General features: G+C 37.3%; 1 protein-coding gene across 2 annotated transcripts in view; it reads right to left on the bottom strand.

Annotated features, from left to right (window-relative positions):
• SPDYA (speedy/RINGO cell cycle regulator family member A) overlaps positions 1-16117 on the bottom strand; it is a 36319-nt gene extending 20202 nt beyond the window's left edge. The window contains exons 1-3 of one of the 2 annotated variants that reach the window (XM_066266808.1): positions 15868-16117; positions 13503-13561; positions 10165-10250 (exon numbers count right to left, since the gene is read on the bottom strand). In XM_066266808.1, the coding sequence (XP_066122905.1) occupies positions 10165-10250; positions 13503-13561; positions 15868-16102 (380 nt within the window). In that variant the 5' untranslated portion in view covers positions 16103-16117. The remainder of the gene's footprint in view (positions 1-10164; positions 10251-13502; positions 13562-15867) is intronic. The other variant, XM_066266809.1, reaches the window with a different exon arrangement.
• Positions 16118-21930: the final 5813 nt, after the last annotated feature.

Genomic DNA, 21930 nt, shown 5'->3' with positions numbered 1-21930 from the left:
AAATGCGAAGGCAGAGAAATGCAACACAAATGAACCAAGAGAAATCCCCAGAAAAGGACCTAAATGAATCAGATATAACAAAATTACCAGATGTAGAGTTTAAAATAATGATTGTTAGGATGCTCAAAGATATTAGAACAACAATAGACGGTCATTACAAATACCTAAATAAAGAGATAGCAAACATAAAAAAGGACATTGAAGTAATAAAAAAGAATCAGTCAGAAATGACAAATACAATATCTGAAATAAAGAACACAATGAAAGGAATTAAAAGCAGGATGGATGAAGCAGAGAATCGAATCAGTGAGTTAGAGGACATGATAAATAAAGGCATGGAAGCAGAGCAGAAAAAAGAAAAGAGACTCAAAAGGTCTGAGGAAACTCTAAGAGAGCTCTGTGACAACATGAAGAGAAATAACATCTGCATCATAGGGGTTCCTGAAGAAGAGAAAGAACAAGGGATAGAGACTGTTCAAGCATATCATAGCTGAAAATTTCCCTCAATTAAGGCAGGAAAACATCTCACATGTTCAGGAAGCACAGAGGAGAAACCCAAAGAAATCAACACCAAGACACATCATAATTAAAATACCAAAGCTAAGTGATAAAGAGAAAATATTAAAAGCTGCTAGAGAAAAGAAGACTATCACCTACAAAGGAGCCCCCATAAGGATGACTTCTGACTTCTCAACAGAAACACTTGAGGCCAGAAGGGAATGGCAAGAAATATTCAAAGTAATGGAGAAAAAGAATATAGCAAAAGAGGAATACAGTTTTAAAGAATAAAATGGCAATAAACAATTATATATCAATAATAACCTTAAATGTAAATGGATTAAATGATCCAATCAAAAGACATAGGGTAGCTGCGTGGATAAGAAAACAGGACCCATACATATGCTGTCTACAAGAGACACACCTTAGATCAAAAGATGCACATAGACTAAAGATAAAAGGATGGAAAAAAAATATTTCACGCAAATGGAAATGAAAAAAAGCTGGGGTAGCAATACTTATATCAGACAAATTGGACTTTAAAACAAAGACTATAGTTAGAGATAAAGAAGGTCACTACATAATGATAAAGGGAGCAATCCAACAGGAAGATATAACCGTTTTAAATATCTACACACCTAATATAGGAGCACCTAAATATATAAAGCAGACTTTGATGGATTTAAAGGGTGAGATCAACAGCAATACTATAATAGTAGGGGATTTCAATACCCCATTAACATCATTAGATAGATCCTCAAGAGGGAAAACTCACAAAGAAACAGCAGACTTAAAGGACATATTAGATCAACTCGATTGAATAGATATCTTCAGAACCTTTCACCCTAAAACAGCAGAATATACATTCTTTTCAAGTGCTCATGGTACATTCTCTAGAATAGTCCTCATGTTAGGGCACAAAAGTGGTCTCAACAAATTTAAGAAGATTGAAATCATATTGAGCCCTTTCTCTGATCACAATGGCATTAAACTAGAAATCAATCAGAACAGAAAAACTGAAAAATACTCAAACACTTGGAAACTAAATAGCATGTTATTAAATAATGAATGGGTAAACAATGAGATCAAAGAAGAAATTTAAAAATTCCTAGAAACAAATGATAATGAGCATACATCAACTCAAAATTTATGGGACACAGCAAAAGCAGTCCTGAGAGGGAAGTTTATAGCATTACAGGCATACCTCAAGAAGCTAGAAAAAGCTCAAACAAACAACTTGACTCTACATCTAAAAGAACTAGAAAAAGAACAGCAAGTAAAGCCCAGAGCTAGTAGAAGGAAGGAAATAATAAAGATCAGAGCAGAAATAAATGCCATAGAGGCTAAAGAAACAATACAGAGGATCAGTGAAACCAGGAGCTGGTTCTTTGAAAAGGTAAACAAGATCGATGAACCTTTAACCAGACTCACCAAGAAAAAATGAGAGAGGACTTAAATAAATAAAATTAGAAACGAGAGTGGAGAAATAATGACTGACACAACAGAAATACAAAATATTGTAAGAAAATACTATGAAGAACTGTACGCCAAAAAAACTAGACAATCTAGATGAAATGGACAAATTCCTTGAAACATATAATCTTCCAAAAATTAATCTGGAAGAATCAGAAAACCTAAACAGACCAATTACAACAAATGAGATTGAAACAGTTATCAAAAAACTCCCAAAAAAGAAAAGTCCTGGGCCTGATGGTGTCACAAGTGAATTCTACCAAATATTCAAAGAAGAACTAACGCCTATCCTTCTCAAAATATTTCAAAAAATTCAAGAGGAAGGAAGACTTCCAAGCTCCTTTTATGAGGCGAGCATAATTCTGATTCCAAAACCAGGCAAAGGCAACACAAAGAAAGAAAATTATAGGCCAATATCCCTGATGAATTTAGATGCAAAAATCCTCAACAAAATTTTAGCAAACTGGATCCAGCAATATATGAAAAAAATCATACACCATGATCAAGTGGGATTTATTCTGGGGAGGCAAGGCTGGTACAATATTCGCAAATCAATAAATGTGATTCATCACATAAACAAAAGGAAGGAGAAAAACCACATGATCATTTCAATAGATGCAGAAAAAGCATTTGATAAAATCCAGCACCCATTCATGATCAAAACTCTCAGCAAAGTGGGAATACAGGGAACATACCTCAACATGATAAAGGCCATCTATGACAAACCCAGAGCCAATATCATACTCAATGGGCAAAAATTAAAAGCAATCCCCTTAAGATCAGGAACAAGGCAGGGGTGCCCCCTTTCACCACTCTTATTCAACATAGTTCTGGAAGTCCTAGCCACAGCAATCAGACAAGAAAAAGAAATACAAGGCATCCAAATTGGAAAAGAAGAAGTAAAACTATCATTATTTGCAGATGATATGATATTGTATATAGAAAACCCTAAAGTCGCAGTCAAAAAACTACTGGACCTGATAAATGAATTCAGCAAGGTGGCAGGATATAAAATCAATACTCAGAAATCAGAGACATTTTTATACACTAACAATGAACTGTCAGAAAGAGAAATTAAGGAAGCAATCCCCTTTATCATTGCAACCAAAAAAATAAAGTACCTAGGAATAAATTTAACCAGGGAGATTAAAGACTTGTACTCAGAAAATTATAAAACATTGATAAAAGAAATCAGGGAAGATACAAACAAGTGGAGGCATACACCATGCCCATGGTTAGGAAGAATAAACATCATTAAAATGTCTATATTACGCAAAGCAATTTATAAATTCAATGCAATACCGATTAAAATACCAATGACTTACTTCAAAGACAATGACATATTCCAATGACAAATACCAATGACATATTCCAAAAATTTATATGGAACCAAAAAAGAAAACCACAAATAGCCTCAGCAATCTTGAAAAGGAAGAATAAAGTGGGAGGTATCACACTTCCAGATATCAGTTATATTATAAGGCCATTGTACTCAAAACAGCCTGGTACTGGCATAAGAACAGGCATATACATCAATGGAACAGACTGAGAACCCAGAAATAAACCCACACTTTTATGAACAACTGATATTTGACGAAGGAGGTAAGAGCATACATTGGAGTAAAGACAGCCTCTTCAACAAATGGTGTTGGAAAATTGGACAGCTACCTGCAAAAAAATGAAACTAGACCACCAACTTACACCATTCACAAAAATAAACTCAAAATGGATAAAAGACTTAAATGTAAGCCGTAAAACCATAAGCATCTTAGAAGAAAACATAGGCAGTAAGCTCTCTGACATCTCTTGCAGCAATATATTTGCCAATCTGTCTTCACAGGCAAGTGAAATAAAAGACAGGATAAACAAATGGGACTTTATCAAACTAAAAAGCTTCTGCACAGCTAAAGACAATAAGAACAGAATAAAAAGACAAACTACACAATGGGAGAATATATTTGACAATGCGTCTGATAAGGGGTTAATAACCAAAATTTATAAAGAACTTGTAAAACTTAATACCAGGAAGACAAACAATCCAATCCAAAAATGGGCAAAAGAAATGAATAGACACTTCTCCAAAGAGGACATACAGATGGCCAATAGGCATATGAAAAATGCTCAACATCACTAATCATTAGAGAAATGCAAATTAAAACCACAATGAGATATCACCTCACACCAGTCAGAATGGTGCTCATCAATAAAACAACACAGAATAAGTGCTGGCAAGGATGTGGAGAAAAGGGAACCCTCTTGCACTGCTGGTGGGAATGCAGACTGGTGCAGCCACTGTGGAAAACAGTATGGAGATTCCTCAAGAAATTAAAAATCAAACTGCCTTTTGACCCAGCTATACCACTGTTAGGAATACACCCCAAGAACACCATAGCACCGTTTGAAAAGAAGAAATGCACCCCCATGTTTATGACAGCATTGTTCACAACAGCAAAGCTCTGGAAACAGCCCAAGTGTCCGTGAGAGGACAAATGGATTAAAAAGCTGTGGTCTATATATACTATGGAATACTACTCAGCCATAAGAAATGATGACATCGGATCATTTACAATAACATGGATGGACCTTGATAACATTATACTGAGCGAAATAATAAGAAAAAACTAAGAACTATATGATTCCATACATAGGTGGGACATAAAAATGAGACTCAGAGACATGGACAACAGTGTTGGGATTACAGGGTGGGGGGGAGGAGTGGGAGGGGGTTGGGGAAGAGGAGGGGCACAAAGAAAACCACTTAGAAGGTGACAGAAGACAATTTTATCAATGTCACTCCATTAAAATTAATCAAAAAAAAAAAAAGAATTTGTCTCACGGCTAAATCAGGCAGTTAGAAGAATGGTATAAGGATGCTAATTCTGCTTCTCAGGCTGTATCTTGCAAAAGGGGCCCCAAGAAAATTGGTGATTTGGCTCCTCTGATTTTACCAATTGAATTTAAAAAAATAGGTCAGGAATGCCCTGAAATGGAACTAACAATATATGAGCATAAATTTAAAGGACTTTTAGATACTGGAGCTGATGTATCTGTTATTGCTAAGCTACATTGGCCTCCTTCCTGGCCCACTCATGCAGCAGCCACAGAATTACAAGGTATAGGGCAGATAAATCCCCTCAACAGAGTTCTAGTTTTCTGCATTGGGAAGATTAAGAAGGTCATTCTGGACTTTTTAAGCCTTATGTGCTCCCTGGATGGCCAGTTAATTTGTGGGGTAGAGATGTTTTGAAAAATATGGGAGCATTGCTTGTCGGTCCTAATGGTTTAGTCAGTACTCAGATGCTTGATCGGGGATTTTTGCCCACCAAGGGACTAGGGAAAGAACAGTGAGGAATTCTCACTCCCATAGAAGTGGCACCCAATACCAGAAGGTGTGGATTAGGATACCAAAATTTAGCATAGGGACCTTGGTAGCTCCTGCTACCTCAATAATGCATTGTGCAGACCCAATTATTTGGAAATCAGATAATCCTATATGGGTAGACCAATGGCCTTTTTCTCAGGAGAAACTTAGGGCAGTTGCTCAATTGGTACAAGAGCAGCTACAGCTTGGGCACATTGAACCATCTAATAGCCCATGGAATACACTTCCATATTTTGATCTTGTTGCCTCCTGGATTATCAAGGGTCATAGGTGACCCTTACAGCTTATAGGTTTTGAGCCTCAAAATTATTGTTGTTCCTTTTTTCAAAGGATCAATAACAATGGCTCTGGGAAACTTCCACTAAATGGCAAATTGCTCTTGCAAATCAATGGACAACTTTATATTGAAACTGTCAACTTAAAATCAGCTCAAAGTCTAGAATTATATGCCATTATCATGGCTTTTCAGCATTTGCCATATTCCCCCTTTAATCTATATACAGACAGTAAATATTTACTTATGGTGTTTCCACTATAAAGACTGCTGTCTCAAGAACAAATGCTGATGAACTATTTCAGCAGTTCCTCTTTCTTCAAAGACTTGTATGTCAACATAGAGCTCCATGTTTTATAGGACATACTTGAGCTCACTTCATGCTCCCTGGAGCTTTAGCACAAGGGAATGCTCTTGTTGATCAAGCTACCCAAAAGAAAATTATTTGGAGCAACCATGACAGATTGAGCAATTCAGTTTCATACTATTCATCACCAGAACGCTGCAGCCCTGTGTAAACTTTTCAACTTTCTTGGGAACCAGCACGGCAGATTGGGAAATCCTGTCCAAGGGGTCCTATACTACAATCTGTCCCTTCATTTGGAGTTAACCCTCAAGGACCCCTACCAGGACAACTTTGGCAAATGGATGTTACTCATATACCTTCATTTGGTAAACAGTCCTATGTCCACGTTACAGTGGATACATATTCCGGATTTATAATAACCTCTGTCAGAACAGGAGAGGCTGTTAAGCATGTGATAGCTCATTGTCTGTATGCATTGTTCTATTATTGGATTTCCTAAACTGATTAAACTGACAATGCTCCTGCATATGGAGCAAAAGCATTTACTGTATTTTGTCAAACCTTTTGAATTATGTGTATTTCTTACAATCTTTAAAGTCAAGGTATTATTAAAGTGTACCCAGAAACTTTTTTAAGGTCAATTTAAAAAAATTTAAAAGGGGGGAGTCATATCCTGGAACTCCTACGGGTCTACCATATCATGCTTTTTACTTAAAAATTTTTAAATTTCTTTTGAATACTGATGAACAGGAGACACCAAATCTTTTTCTCCTGCAAACTTCTACCTTCTTTTATTTGATCCAGCTAACACTGTTTTGTCTTTTTCCAAATAGCTCCAGATATATGGAAAAGATTTATATAGGTGGATGGGGATCCTCAAACCCCTCAGCGAGATCTTCTGAGCATGGCTTTTAAAATACCAAGAGGCAGAAAAAGCCCAATAGAGATCAGGTGAACTACCAGCTTTTAGGATACGCCCTTAAAGGCTCCAACGCCCCAAAGGAGTCTCATAGGATGCCATCTGGGTCCTGCTTCAATAGTGGAAAGGAAGGTCATTGAGCTAGAGCCTGCCAAGCTTACATGCCTCTGCTGTGAGGAAACAGGGACACTGGAAGGTAGGCTTCCCCCTCGTTCCTCTAAGGGAGGGTTCAGTCTCTTCCAGCCCTGCTCCAGCCACCTATGACCTAACCTTGCCAAGAATGCTGGGGTTTGCCACTGAAGGCTGAAGGTGCCCAGGGCCGTCGGCCCCATCTACGACACTGTGGACAAGCCTAGGGTATTTCTTCCAAGAAGCAGGTAAACTGATCTCATTTGCACAAGGGCCACTTAACTATGTCTTGCCTGAATAGTCCGGTTTTTTATTCTTCCCTCAAAGATCTCTGTTGTGGGTGTTGATAGTCCTATTTTCTGCTGCTTTAATATATAGTGTTTCCTTTATCCCTCCTACCTCAATGTCCCACTCATATTTCAGGCTAGGACCTACTCCTAATTTAGAGCTCTCTTTTCCCCTTTTTCCAACTTCTATTATGAATCTACCTTTGCCACCCTTAGTGTATCCCAAGGTTCTCTTTACCATGCCACAGTCGCAGAGCTCCAGGGAAAAGCAACCTGGTCTCATCTCTCCAGGCAGAGGAGAACAGAAGCTCCATATCCACACATGCTGCAGATGGCTTTTCCAGTCTACCTGAATCATTACCAGCTAGAAGCAGCAGTCATTGGGACTTGGATGTGAGCTGCAAAGTATAGAATTGTGACAACAATTCTAGTGCCATGCGGATTTTTCCTGGATGTGGACTTTTCCTGGACTACTACTCCTTGTGACAGCTCCTAACAGACTGAACTGGGGTTGGGTTGCATTTTTCAGGGATTTGGCATGGTGATGGTGCCAACTTGGACTTGGTGAACATGTTAAGGACACTACTCTTTTATGGATTCTTGCTGTATTGGCCAAGAGTTTGCTTAAAGGCTTTAATCACTGTAAAAAAAAAATAGAAGACTGGATAAAGAAGATGTGGCACATATACACTAGGGTATGATACTCAGCCATAAGAAATGATGACATCGGATCATTTACAACAAAATGGTGGGATCTTGATAACATTATACGGAGTGAAATAAGTAAATCAGAAAAAAACAAGAACTGCAGGATTCTATACATTGGTGGGACATAAAAACGAGACTAAGAGACATAGACAAGAGTGTGGTGGTTATGGGGGGGTGGGGGAGAGGGGCAGGGGGAGGGGCACAAAGAAAACTAGATAAAAGGTGACGGAGGACAATCTGACTTTGGGTGATGGGTATGCAACATAATTGAATGACAAGATAACCTGGACATGTTTTCTTTGAATATATATACCCTGATTTATTGATGTCACCCCATTAAAATTAATAAAAAGTTATTAAAAAATAAAAATAAAAAATTTAAAAATCTCAACAATAATAAAAGATTAAAATGGAAGGAAAAGAAGAAATGAAAAAAAGAGGGAGACATATAGAAAGTACATAACAAGATGGTAGAAAAAAATCCAAATATATAATCAACAATATTATACTGCAGTGAAAATGAACTATAGCTACACAAACCATGTGTTCTTTTGTATGCATTTCAAATTAAAAAAATTTTAAGGTACAGTTCTATTCATGTAATATACACATTGGTTCATGTATAGAAAATTATTTCCAGATAGATACATATGAAACAGTTAATTGTCCTTGAGGAGGGAGGCCAAGGCCTTGAGATAGGAGGAAGACTTACTTTTCTTTTTTTTTTTTTTCATTTTTCTGAAGCTGGAAACAGGGAGAGACAGTCAGACAGACTCCCACATGCGCCCGACCGGGATCCACCCAGCACGCCCACCAGGGGCGACGCTCTGCCCACCAGGGGGCGATGCTCTGCCCATCCTGGGTGTCGCCATGTTGCGACCAGAGCCACTCTAGCGCCTGAGGCAGAGGCCACAGAGCCATCCCCAGCGCCCGGGCCATCTTTGCTCCAATGGAGCCTTGGCTGCGGGAGGGGAAGAGAGAGACAGAGAGGAAAGCGCGGCGGAGGGGTGGAGAAGTAAATGGGTGCTTCTCCTGTGTGCCCTGGCCGGGAATCGAACCCGGGTCCTCCGCACGCTAGGCTGACGCTCTACCGCTGAGCCAACCGGCCAGGGTGGAAGACTTACTTTTAATTATATATTCTCATGTACCTTTTAAAACCATATGCACATTCATATTTAGTTACATTAATAAAAAATGAGTACCAACATTATTTCTTTCCTTAAAATAACTTTACATGTTTTAATATTACCTTATTATAAAGCACCTCATTGCTAAACCCATTCATTATATGAGTCAAGTCCTCTCCTCTATAAAGGCAGCCATGGCTTGATTGACTTGAGCACGCTGGCCCCAGGCACTGAGGATGGCTGTGGAGACTCTGCCTTAGGCACTATTGGTTGTGAGCATGGGCCCCAGATGGGCAAAGCATTGGCTTCAGATGGCGGTTGCTGGGTGGATCCTGGTTGGGATGCATGTGGGAGTCTATCTCCCCTTCTCTCAAATTAGAGAGAGAGAGAGAGAGAGAGAGAGTGTGTGTGTGTGTGTGTGTGTGTGTCTTAATTTACAGTGATTCTAGCAGAATTTTGACCTAGGGATTGGAAAGCCATGTTATTAAAAACATTTACCAGATCACAAAGCTAGTATAAATGGTCTAAAGTCAGTGGAAGAATTGAAAAACAATATGCCTTGGTCAAAGTATTGTGTGTTAAGTAAAACAATGAGTAGATATTATAGGTATCAGATATGATTAACTCCTATATTATGGGCAGAAATCCATACTGAGCATGTCCACATGTGGAACTTTTTCCACAAGCTGTTCAATGTAAAGGGGCAACAAGGATAATGATTTTTATGATATATTAACCGAAAATTTCAAAGAAAATATTCTGGCTTAAAAAGAAACAACTAAGTCCAAAAGAGGAGAATTTGGGACAATTTATATGGAAGATTCTGAAAATGTAAAAGGTACAATCAAATTCAAGTAGAACACTAAATAATAAATCTTAGGCATAAAGCAAGATAAGATCAGTGAAAACATAAAATATCCTAGTGAAATAAAAACTGTATAGCTTTTATAAAGAAAGTCTCTTCAAAGATACCAGGTTTTAAACAGCCTGTTTTAGATAGAAGTACCATATATATTATAAATAACTACCACAAAAAACACTTAGGAGAAAGCATACTTACAGAGCAATAAAGAAATTCATCCTGGTATGCTCATTTATAGTAAATTTAGCCCTCTTGAAATAAACGAAGGTCATAGCCAAAAGATACTATAGGCAAAAAAGTTAAAAGTTAATATTAATGTTTTGCTTAATGCTTTAAAATAGTTACCTTTAAGATGAATAATGAGCTAAAACAATAAAGCATTATATTTACTATAGAATTATCTATTTGAGTCCTTATTTTTTGGTTTCCTATAATCCATGGGAACAGTGAGAAATAATTCTTGACCATTTTTCATGATTAAGATTATATGAACTCCTGAATTTTATTTCCAATACATCTTTTTGAGAGATAGAAGGACAGACAGGGACAGACAGGAAGGGAGAGAGATGAGAAGCATCAACTTGTTGCCGTACTTTAGTTGTTCATTAATTGCTTTTTCATGTGTCTTGATGGGGTGGGAGGGAGGAGCTCCAGCTGAGCCAGTGACCTTCTGCTCAAGCCCGCAACCTTGGGCTTCAAACCAGCAACCTTTGGGTTCAAACCATCAACCCTGTGCTCCAGCTGGTGAGCCCGCACTCAAGCCAGCAAACTTGAGGTTTTGAACCTGGGTCCTCAGCATCCCAGGTCGATGCTCTATCCTGCGCCAATGCCTGGTCAGGCTTGCCAATATTTTTGAACTAAAAACCAAATTTTTGCCCTGGCCGGTTGGCTCAGCGGTAGAGCGTCAGCCTAGCGTGCGGAGGACCCGGGTTCGATTCCCGGCCAGGGCACACAGGAGAAGCGCCCATTTGCTTCTCCACCCCTCTGCCACGCTTTCCTCTCTGTCTCTCTCTTCCCCTCCCGCAGCCGAGGCTCCATTGGAGCAAAGATGGCCCGGGCGCTGGGGATGGCTCTGTGGCCTCTGCCTCAGGCGCTAGAGTGGCTCTGGTCGCAATATGGCGACGCCCAGGATGGGCAGAGCATCACCCCCTGGTGGGCAGAGCGTCGCCCCTGGTGGGCGTGCCGGGTGGATCCCGGTCGGGCGCATGCGGGAGTCTATCTGACTGTCTCTCCCTGTTTCCAGCTTCAGAAAAATGGAAAAAAAAAAAAAAAAACAAAAAAAACAAAACAAATTTTTTCTATCTTAAATTTCAAAACTATAGAGAAGTTGAAATAATCATAAGATGAAGAAACATATATCCTTCACCTAGATTCACTAATTGTTACTAGGTTGCCACAGTGGCTTGATGTATGTATATATACAAATGGTTTCTCCTGAATGCTTTTAGTTACAGACATCCATATTCATTTTTTAACATAGTTTTAAAAAATAACTCCTTATTAAAAATTAGAATATGGGCATGACCAAGCGGTGGCGCAGTGAATAGAATGTCGGACTGGGATGTGGAGGACCCAGGTTTGAAACCCCGAGGTCACCTGCTTGAGTGTGGGCTCATCCAGCTTGAGCGTGAGGTTTCTAGCTTGAGCTCAAAGTCGCTGGCTTGAGCAAGGGGACACTTGCTCTGCTGTAGCCCCCCAGTCAAGGCACATATGAGAAAGCAATCAATGAACTGATGTGCCACAATGAAGAATTGATGCTTCTCATCTCCCTCCATCCCTGCTTGTCTGTCCCTCTCTCTGACTGTCTCTGTCACACACACACAAAAAAGTTAGAATATGGCTTTATCTCCATTAAAAAAAGTTCTAAATTATTAAAAAGATACATGTCTAGCCTGGTATGCGGCACCATGCCAAGTTCTGGCTATTTAACTTAAAAACAAGTTGCTATAATATCGATGAATTAGATTCCCTCTCATAAAATGCCTATTCATCGTACCTTCACAGATTGGCCATAAAGGAGATTCCAAGTCTTAATGTAATTTTTAGTAGAGAACTCTGGAAATCATGTTGAAATATAGTGCTCCCAACTACTTTAATTATTGTAATGCACTTAAAATCATAAAGTTTAAAACTATACCACATAATGCCTGACCTGTGGTAGAGCAGTAAATGGAGTGTCACCCTGGAATGCTGAGGTCACTGGTTCAAGGCCCTGGGATGTGAGAGTTAACTACTGCAAGTTGACATTTCCTGCTCTTCCCCTACTCTCTAAAACTCAATAAAAAATACTTTTTAAAAACTATGCCACATGAACTATATATTTGATATTAAGGCAGTACTGTTTATTAAAGTGTTAGTGACATTGTGATTATGTTTAAAAAGATATCTTTTAGAGATACATCTTGAAATATTTACGGGTAAAATATTAGAATGTCTAGAACTTTATTTTGGGGAGAGGAATTAGAAGAAACAATAATGGCCTATAGCCTGACCAGTGGTAGCACAGTGAATAAAGTGTACATCCGGGATATTGAGGTTCCAGGTTCAAGCCCTGAGGTCGCCAGCTCAAGCACAGGCTCACCAGCTTGAATGTGGGGTCACTGGCTTGAGCATGGGATCACAGACATGATCGTATGGTTGCTGGCTTGAACCCAAAGGTTGCTGGCTTGAAGTCCAAGGTTGCTGGCTTGATCAAGGGGTCATTGGCTCAACTGGAGTCCCCCAGTCAATGCAAGTATGAGAAGCAATCAAGGAACTAAAGTGCTACAATTGTCTGTCTGTCTCTGTCTCTCTTGCTAAAAAAAAGAATGGTCGACAGTTTATTGTTATAATGAGACAGGCACATGGAGGGTCTTTGTTTTCATCTCTACCCTAAGTTGTGTATGGTTGAAATTTTCTGAAATTAAATTTCCAAATTCTGTCGTTTGGTATATTAAATGTGATGTGAAATCATACTAAATTTTCTGATATGATTACCTGGTTGAAGATGGCATTTACAAAGCTGAAATTGTAACTCTTCAGCTAAATCTAATAGAAACATCTTGGAACATTATGGAAGTTAGCATAAATTTTTTAAAAATGAAACTTGATGTTAAAGAACATAAGCTAATTTTACTCTACAAGATTACTGAGATTTGTTTCTATCAAAATTATGAACAAAATATTAAAATATTAACAGACTGCCTTAGTGGAATAAATCTCAGAATATTCTTTCTCCAGTCTGAAAAAAGGTGGTAATTCTGATCAAAATATATTAAATCGATACTGATTCTTGTTTTCAATCAAAGAGATAGTCTTAGGTCTTTTACATCTAACCAATAATACTTTACAATTTCCCAAAATATAGAATGAATCTAGAGTATATACTAATTTCAAAAAAAATTAATGTATAAGGATTCCACTTTGAAGGAGCAATGCAGGTTATTTCTTTTCCTAAACTTAACCAGGAGGATAGAAAATTCTTATAAGATTTCATTAAAGTTCTGATGGTCTGGTAATATAAAGCTGATTAATGATTATACTGTTACCAAATTTACCTTGTCTGCAATTTTACAGCAGCAATCCATCCACAAGAAATCTTGAATTAAATCATCATCTACAACAAAAGATAGCTATGACTTGTCTTTTAAAGGTAGCATATTTCCTTTTGAAGAATTTCTATATAAGGAGATTGGTTTATTTACCATTGCAAGCACTATACAAAAAGTTACTGCTTTATTCTTTGGTTTACCATATGATTTGCCTCAATATATAGTTCAAGCCCTGGCTGGTTGGCTCAGCGGATAGAGCATTGGCCCAGCATACAGATATCCCAGGTTTGATTCCTGGTCAGGGCACACATGAAAAGCAACCACCTGCGTCTCTTGCCCTCTCTCTCCCCTTTCCTCTCTCTCTTCCCCTCTCGCAGCCAGTGGCTTAATTGGTTCGAGCATCAGCCTAGGGAGCTAAGGATAGAGTGGTTGGTTCCAGCATTGGGCCAAGACAGGAGTTACCAGGAGCACATGCAGGAGTCTATCTCCCCTCCTCTCAAAAACAAAAAAGTTTGTTATTGAATATCCCAATAGCTCTTTCAGTCTTTAAAAAATAATGACTTAATGGATACTCTGTTTTCTAAATATTTTATTCAATATTTTTTTCTAAATGCTTTCTCCTTTCTCGTCACAGGGTGTTTTCAGTTTTGGATTCTTCTTTCTTCCTATTTATGTCTGTCCAATTATCTATTATCTAAATACACATGAAAATGTCTATGTAAAGAAGATTCATAATTAATTATTTATAATTAACATTTAATTTTGGAGAAACTAAGTATTAAGACAAAAAAATCAACAAAGAAATGCTGTTAAAAAAAAAAGAATAACATCCAAGAAGGTTAAAAGGACTTATTTCAATTTTATAAGGCTAAAATGTAGAGTTTTTAAAAATATTGGTTTGTTGCAGAATATAATCTGAGAAAAATGTTTTTTCCATTTCCCCCTTTCATTTTAAGTTAAATAACAAAGCATAACTTTTTTATATTAATTTTTACAACCTAGCAATATCTACCATATTTTCCCATGTATAAGACACACAATTTTTCAAAAAATGTGGGGTCTAAAAACTGGGGGTGTCTTATACAGATTTGGAGATTTTTTTACTTGCATTTACTGCTTTTTCACACTTGTTCTTGCGCTCATTGTTGTTGATAAATAAAACAAGTTCAATAACTTTATGTAATACATTTTGTTTCAAATTTCAAGCCCCAAAATTAAGGTACGTCTTATACATAGAAGCATCTTATACATGGGGAAATATGGTATGTAGTCAAATACATAAAAAATTCCAAGAGTAAGTACTGACTTTCTGAGAATAATTCATTTGTCTTGTTAATTCCATTTTTATTTCTTAAATTACCTAAAAGGTAGTCAGGGACTTTCTCTTATATCTCATTATCAGTTATAATTAATAATAATAATAATAGATTTGTGCTCTACTTTTAATAGAGAGGCAAACTTGTATTAACAGCACTGGGAATATCCTGATAGTTCAACATTTTCCTACTTATATTAGTTATATTTTTTTTAACTAATTTTGCTTGTCTTTAACTTTTAACCAGCTTGTTCTCATTGTTTTAAAAAAAATTTCTGTCCTCTAAGCAGAGCATATACTCTTATTCTCAACTCTGTCCTCCTACACACATCTGCCTTTCTCTATAAACAACAAAGCTTATTACCTCTACCTACAGGCTGTGGAATCTACTTGACTTCATTTCTGAAATATTTACTAGACTCTGTCTATCCTATCCTTTCTTCTGTCTACCGTACTACCTCTACTTCATAACAAAACCAAAACTAAACAAAACCCCTTTCTTTGTCGGCCAGTAGAAGTACTCTAAGAAAGTTTCTTTTTGATGATTTTAAAAACATTTATCATCAAAGTAGCACTCACTGTCTTATGATACAAACTATATGAACATGATTAAGTCTAGTTTATTTTTAACAATATTCCCCAGATATAATACTGAAACTTCTCTAAGTTGACTGACTACCTTCCCAGTTTACTCCGTTATAGCACTGAAAGTCTTGGGAAAACCCTGAAACCGGCTCAGTTCGCTTGGCTGAGATTTTATGCAGTTTTTTTTTGTTGTTTTCACTTGAGGTCATAGAAAACTCATGCTATGAATTTGAATTGCCCAGAGTTTACATTTGACACTTAGACTTTAAATTTCTAATCCAAAAGTTTCAAAACAAAACACAATATTTATAAAAAGAAGTAAAATAAAAATAGATTTGGTTGAAAATGAGAAATCTGCTAGGAAATAATAGCATCCTTTTTGATTATTATGAAAATAAAATACCTAGATCTTTACATTCTCTAATTTTTAAGTACTCTCTAATTACCACTATTACAATATTTTAAACCTACCAAATAATTTAAAGAAAGCAGTCATTTCCTGACGCTGTATAACCAGACAGGGTCCTTTGGGGCGTTTAGATTTGTTGCTATTCTGAGCATTTTTTTCAGATGTTGGCCAACTATCTTTAAAAATAGGACGTTTCAGGTTAATAGGTTTTTTATGCTGATATGATCTATTTGACCCAGATTTTACATGAACAGTGACAGTAGGTGGTGTCTGACAACATAGCTGATTATGCCTCATTTTGGCTTCCCAAGATTCCTGTAAAAATAAAACATACAATTATTTATCACATTCTTACTCATTTCTATGTAAAAACCACTAATTGGATGACACCACCAGATGCAGTCATGTGAAATGTTATTGAACTTGCTACTAAAATGTTGTGACAATGACTTACATGTGAAAGCACTTTTAGAAGTCAGTACTAAAAAATGTTGTGTTTTCTTTGGGTATCTGATGTATCTCCTTCTCCCAAGAAATTAGATCCTGTATACCATTTTCCTTTAACTACTGGAGAACTCAAAGCCAAATTTGAAAGTTAACTATAGAAACAATGCTAAGTTTATAATCTATTTGTGATATTCTTTTTTCCTGGTAATTTTTATTCTGCTTGTATTGACATAATTTATCATATGGTTGTTATATGCCACTTTTTTTTACAGAACAAGGTAAACTATTTCTAGAACTAAATTATAATCAATATTAAGCATTATATTAAAAAGCAACCCCCCCAAAAAATGTATTTTCCTTGATATGTAATAAAATTTGCTTATTCAATAGCATTTATTGGAAAGTTGAAAATAATTCCAGCAAAGAGATGTATAGTGTGTGTACTTTGAGGGATTCTCATAAATTGATCCCTTCATATTTAAACTTGAGTGCATGAGCATGCTATTTGAGTGGCTGATTTTAAGTGTACATGAATGTACGTGCTATAATCTAATAAAATTTGAAACAAAGTTAATCCATCCATATTTAACAATATGCATAATCACTACCATGTTTGGTGATAATTAGTTCATATATCACTACAGTTGTTATTACTTTCATGGTCAAAGCATTTATAAGGTAATAAGAAATGGAAGTAAAAATAGACAAAGCAGAAAACTACTCAAGACCCTAATGAGAACCTCTGAATCCATAACTCACAGTGACCCAAAAGCAGCCATACCTCCCTTAGTGTTCAAGGAGTTAGGTACAGATTCTCCTTCCTGATCCTCAGAAACTTCCCTGCTGAAGGAAGGTATGGAAAATAAGATTGGATTTAGTTGGCTAGATCAGCATTCTTCAATATGTGAGCCACTGCCTGACCAGGTGGTGGCTCAGGGGATAAAGCATCGGACTGGGATGCAGAAGACCCAGGTTCAAGACCCCGAGGTCACCAGCTTGAGCGTGGGCTCATCGGGTTTGAGCAAAAAAGCTCACCAGCTTGGACCCAAGGTCACTGGCTTGAGCAAGGGGTTACTGGGTCTGCTGAAGGCCCACGGTCAAGGCACATATGAGAAATCAATCAAAGAACAACTAAGGTGTTGCAACAAAAAACTGATGATTGATGCTTGTCATCTCTCTCCGTTCCTGTCTGTCCCTATCTATCCCTCTCTCTGACTCTCTCTGTTTCTGTAAAAGAAATTAAAAAAATAAAAATATGTGAGCCAAATATATAATTTATATTTTTAATGCCAACTTAAAAAGTACAAATAAACATGTTAATTTAATGTTAGGTACCCTAGTATATAAAAAATGCCATTTTTAACATGTAATCAATATAAAAATTGAGATATTCTGCATTCTTTTTTAAATACTAAGTCTAAAATATGGTATTTATTTATAAATTCAGATATTAAATTTCCAAGTTAAACTGAAATGTAGTCCTACCCAAACAATAAAGTAGTATGTAAGGAAAAAATATTTCCCGCTCCTTCAATATTTAATTTTAAATTAAATAAAAGTAAAAACTCTATTCTTCCATTGCACTAGCCACATTTCAAGAGTTCAATAGCTACATGTGCCTACTGGCTACTATATAGATTATGAAGAACTAGGTTGAGGAAATTATATTCAATTGATTCTATAATTGCTTCTTTCCTCTCTCCCCATCTTTCTTCCTAGATCCCAAGGTCCAATCAAATTGAAGGCAATTATGAAAGCAGGACTGCTACAGACTCCATAGAAAAAGAATGGGTGGTAAATTAAGCCAAGTAGCTCAGCTGGTTAGGGCATCCATCCCAACATGCCAAGGTTTCAGGTTTGATCCCATGATCAGGGCACATACAAGAATCAACCAATGAATGCATAAGTAAGAGGAACAACAAATAGATGTTTCTTTCTCTCCCTTCCTCTCTAAAATCAATCAATAAATAATCAAAAAAGTAATTATAAAAAATTAAGCCTTGATATTTGTGTAAGAACTTTCTGCTCTTTCCTACTCACATCATTTGAGAGACAGCTGGAGGCCTCATCTGCATCTTTTCTTTTTTTTTTTAAGTTTAAGAGCAGCCTTACAATCCAGCTGAACAATACTATACAGTCAGACTTTTCAAACAGGGGCTAAGCTCAGGAATGGAATGTACCAGAATATAGAATAAATGCAGCATATCTCTTAGGAGGCAAGTTTTACTCAGTGTTAAGTAACTTAGTGTTGTTAAAACAACCATGGATTTATCATGCAATAAAATGCAAATTTTCTATCAATCTAAAAGATAAACAATTATCATGCTTACAGTTTTACACTATGCCACTAAATCCTGATGTATGTGTTGGGATACTTTATATAAAATTTGAGAAAATAGAGAGAGAAGGAAATGTCTCAAATTCCCCAAATAGATTAAAAAAAAATTTTTTTTTACATGACAGAGAGTCAGAGAGGGAGATAGATAGGGACCGACAGACAGGAACTGAGAGAGATGAGAAGCATCAATCATCAGTTTTTCGTTGGAACACTTTAGTTGTTCATTGATTGCTTTCTCATATGTGCCTTGACCCAGGGGCTACAGCCTACAGAGTGACCCCTTGCTCAAGCCAGCAACCTTGGCCTCAAGCCGGTGAGCATTACTCAAACCTGATGAGCCCGCGCTCAAGCTGGCAACCTCGGGGTCTTGAACCTGGGTCCTCCACATCCCAGTCCGACGCTCTATCCACTGCACCACCGCCTGGTCAGGCCAAATAGATTTTTACTGAGGTTAATAAGCAAACATTGGCAGGAAAGTTATGAAGAAGCTGCTTAAGGAGAGAAGCTATCAATGCTACATTGTTGGATAAATTTCTAAAAGCTACCTTGAGGTAGCATTTAATTTTGTTCTTCATTTAGATACACTAAGAGAATGAGGTTCTGATAAGCATGCAAGAGGAAAAAAAAATAAATTAAGATACAGGCCACTTCTGGAAAGAAAAAGAGATAGGAAGGAAGAGGAACTAGGAAAAACTATGCTCATACAGCAAAAATAGTGAGTTTTTATATGGACTCCACCAACATGAAAAAAAATCATACCAGAATTCATATTCAAATAGAATGTCTGAGGATTTTTTTATTTGCTGGTGGGGGGAAAAGAGACAACAGCTAACCTATCAGCATCTAAATAATTTTTTTTTAATTTTTTATTTATTTATTCATTTTAGAGAGGAGAGGGAGAGACAGAGGAGAGACAGAGAGAGAGAAGGGGGGGGAGGAGCTGGAAGCATCAACTCCCATATGTGCCTTGACCAGGCAAGCCCAGGGTTTTGAACCGGCGACCTCAGCATTTCCAGGTCGATGCTTTATCCACTGCGCCACCACAGGTCAGGCAGCATCTAAATAATTTACTCTCTCTGCAGATAATATAAAGGGATGGTGTGGCGTTGCACAGAATCATACAATAGACATAGTAGTTTGGAGGTTCATCTGCCTATATGAAAAAAATCTAATAGCAATATCCACTGGCAATTTAGGCAGACAGGTAAGTCTTAACTGTAGGCTTACCATAAGCACTTAATATGTGCCAGACACAATTCTAAAAGTTTTGCATGCATTATCTCATTTAATTCTCAAAAATAATACCCTTATTTTCTAGATTAGAAGTTTGAGGCTTAGAGAAGTTAAGAAATTTGCCCATGGCCACATAATTAGTGAATGATAGAGCTAAGACTTGAATTCAATACTGTCTGACACCAAAGCCCCATATTTTCTAATCATTAAAAAACTGTTTTAAAGACTTAATGAAATCATGTGTAAAACAGCTGACACATAAACAGTCCAATGTTACTTACTGGTCACCATGCCAGAAAAACACAAATCCAGCTATAAGATTACATTTTATAAAAATTTAATTCTAGCATTTGCAGTGTAAATGTACACAAATTACGACTTAGTGGTTAAATAAGCCATTGCTGTCGGGAAGAAAGATGTACTTACCACCTTTTTGCTAAAATAAAATTACTCTTAAAAAGAATCCTTATTGAGCCTTGGCCAGATAACTTGACCTGTTAGAGCAGGGGTCGGGAACCTATGATGAGCCAGATGTGGCTCTTTTGATGGCTGCATCTGGCTCGCAGACAAATCTTTAATAAAAATAATAATGTTAAAAATATAAAACATTCTCATGTATTACAATCCATTCATTTCCTACTGCTCATGTTCATAGTTGTGGGTGGCTGGAGCCAATCACAGCTGTCCTCCGGGACAACACCAAATTTTTATTGGATAATGCATAATGTACACGGGTCGTTGTATGGCTCTCACAGAATTACATTTTAAAATATGTGGCGTTCATGGCTCTCTCAGCCGAACAGGTTCCCGATCCCTGTGTTAGAGCATCACTCCAAAGCACAGAGGTTGACCATTCGATTTCTAGTCAGGGCACACGCAGGAACAGATCAGTGTTCCTGTCTCCCCTCACCCTCCACCTCACCCCCTTCCTCTCTCAAAAAATATCAATAGATTTTTTTAAAAAGAATTCTTATTAAAATAACTATAGCATTTGTCTCTATTATAACCACAGAATCTAATTATTGAAAAACAATATAGCAATTTTAGGAAAAGTACAGTGTTCTGGCAAAATTGCTGGAAGCTTTGCTGAGGCTATTATCAAATCTCCACAATTTTCATGTTTAAACTTTTCTAATATATATATAATCTAATGGTTACAAAATACTTTCAGCCTCAGTGAAGTGCTAGATTTCACAGTGTTTGCAAAATTCCATGGCATAACTGTTTTAATAAGTTCAAATATGATTAGAAATTCAACCCATTAGTGAATAAAGCAATATACTTCAATGAAGTCATGGGTAGGAATAAATGGAAACGGAACTGCACAGAATTAAAGGAGTGATGTGCTAGAAAATGATGTGCAGGAGGCATAATTATGCCTTCCTCCCCTTCTTAAAATGTGGCAATTACCCTGGCCAGATAGTTCAGTTGGTTAAAACATCCTCCCGAAATGCAGAAGTTGCTGGTTCAATCCCTGGTCAGGGCACATACAGGAACAAATCAATGTTCCTGTCCTCTCACACGAAATAAATTAAAGAAGAAAAAGAAAGAGAGAAAAACAAAGCCTGACCTGTGGTGACGCAGTGGACAGAGCATAGACCTGGACTGCCGAGGTCACTGGTTTGAGACCACAGGCTTGCTTGGTCAGGGCACATATGAGAAGCAACTACAAATTGATGTTTCCTGCTCCTTCTTCCCCTTTTCTCTCATTCCCTCTTTTTCTTTCTCCTCTCTAAAATCAATAAAATATTTTTTTAAATTTTATTTATTGATTTTTTTATTTTTTATTATTTTTTAATTTTTTTAGAGAGAGAGAGAGAAAGGAGGGGAGGAGCAGGAAGCATCAACTCCCATATGTGCCTTGACCAGGCAAGCCCAGGGTTTCGAACCGGCGACCTCAGCATTCCCGGTTGACGCTCTATCCAGTGCGCCACCACAGGTCAGGGTCAATAAAATCTTTAAAAAAATAAAATGTGGCAATGATTAGAAGGAAGAAAACACAGCAGCTAGAAGGGACACTAGTCAAATGAGGGGTTTTCTTTTTAAAGACAGGATTCTTCAGTGTGCCCGCAGGCAGAAGGGCGGAGCTGACAGTGTCAACAGTGGA

The sequence above is a fragment of the Saccopteryx bilineata genome, chromosome 3 (assembly GCF_036850765.1).
Source record: "Saccopteryx bilineata isolate mSacBil1 chromosome 3, mSacBil1_pri_phased_curated, whole genome shotgun sequence".
NCBI classification, from domain to species: Eukaryota; Metazoa; Chordata; class Mammalia; order Chiroptera; family Emballonuridae; genus Saccopteryx; species Saccopteryx bilineata.
The sequence above is the reverse complement of the archived record's forward strand: the minus strand, read 5'-3'. Positions and strand labels throughout refer to the sequence as shown.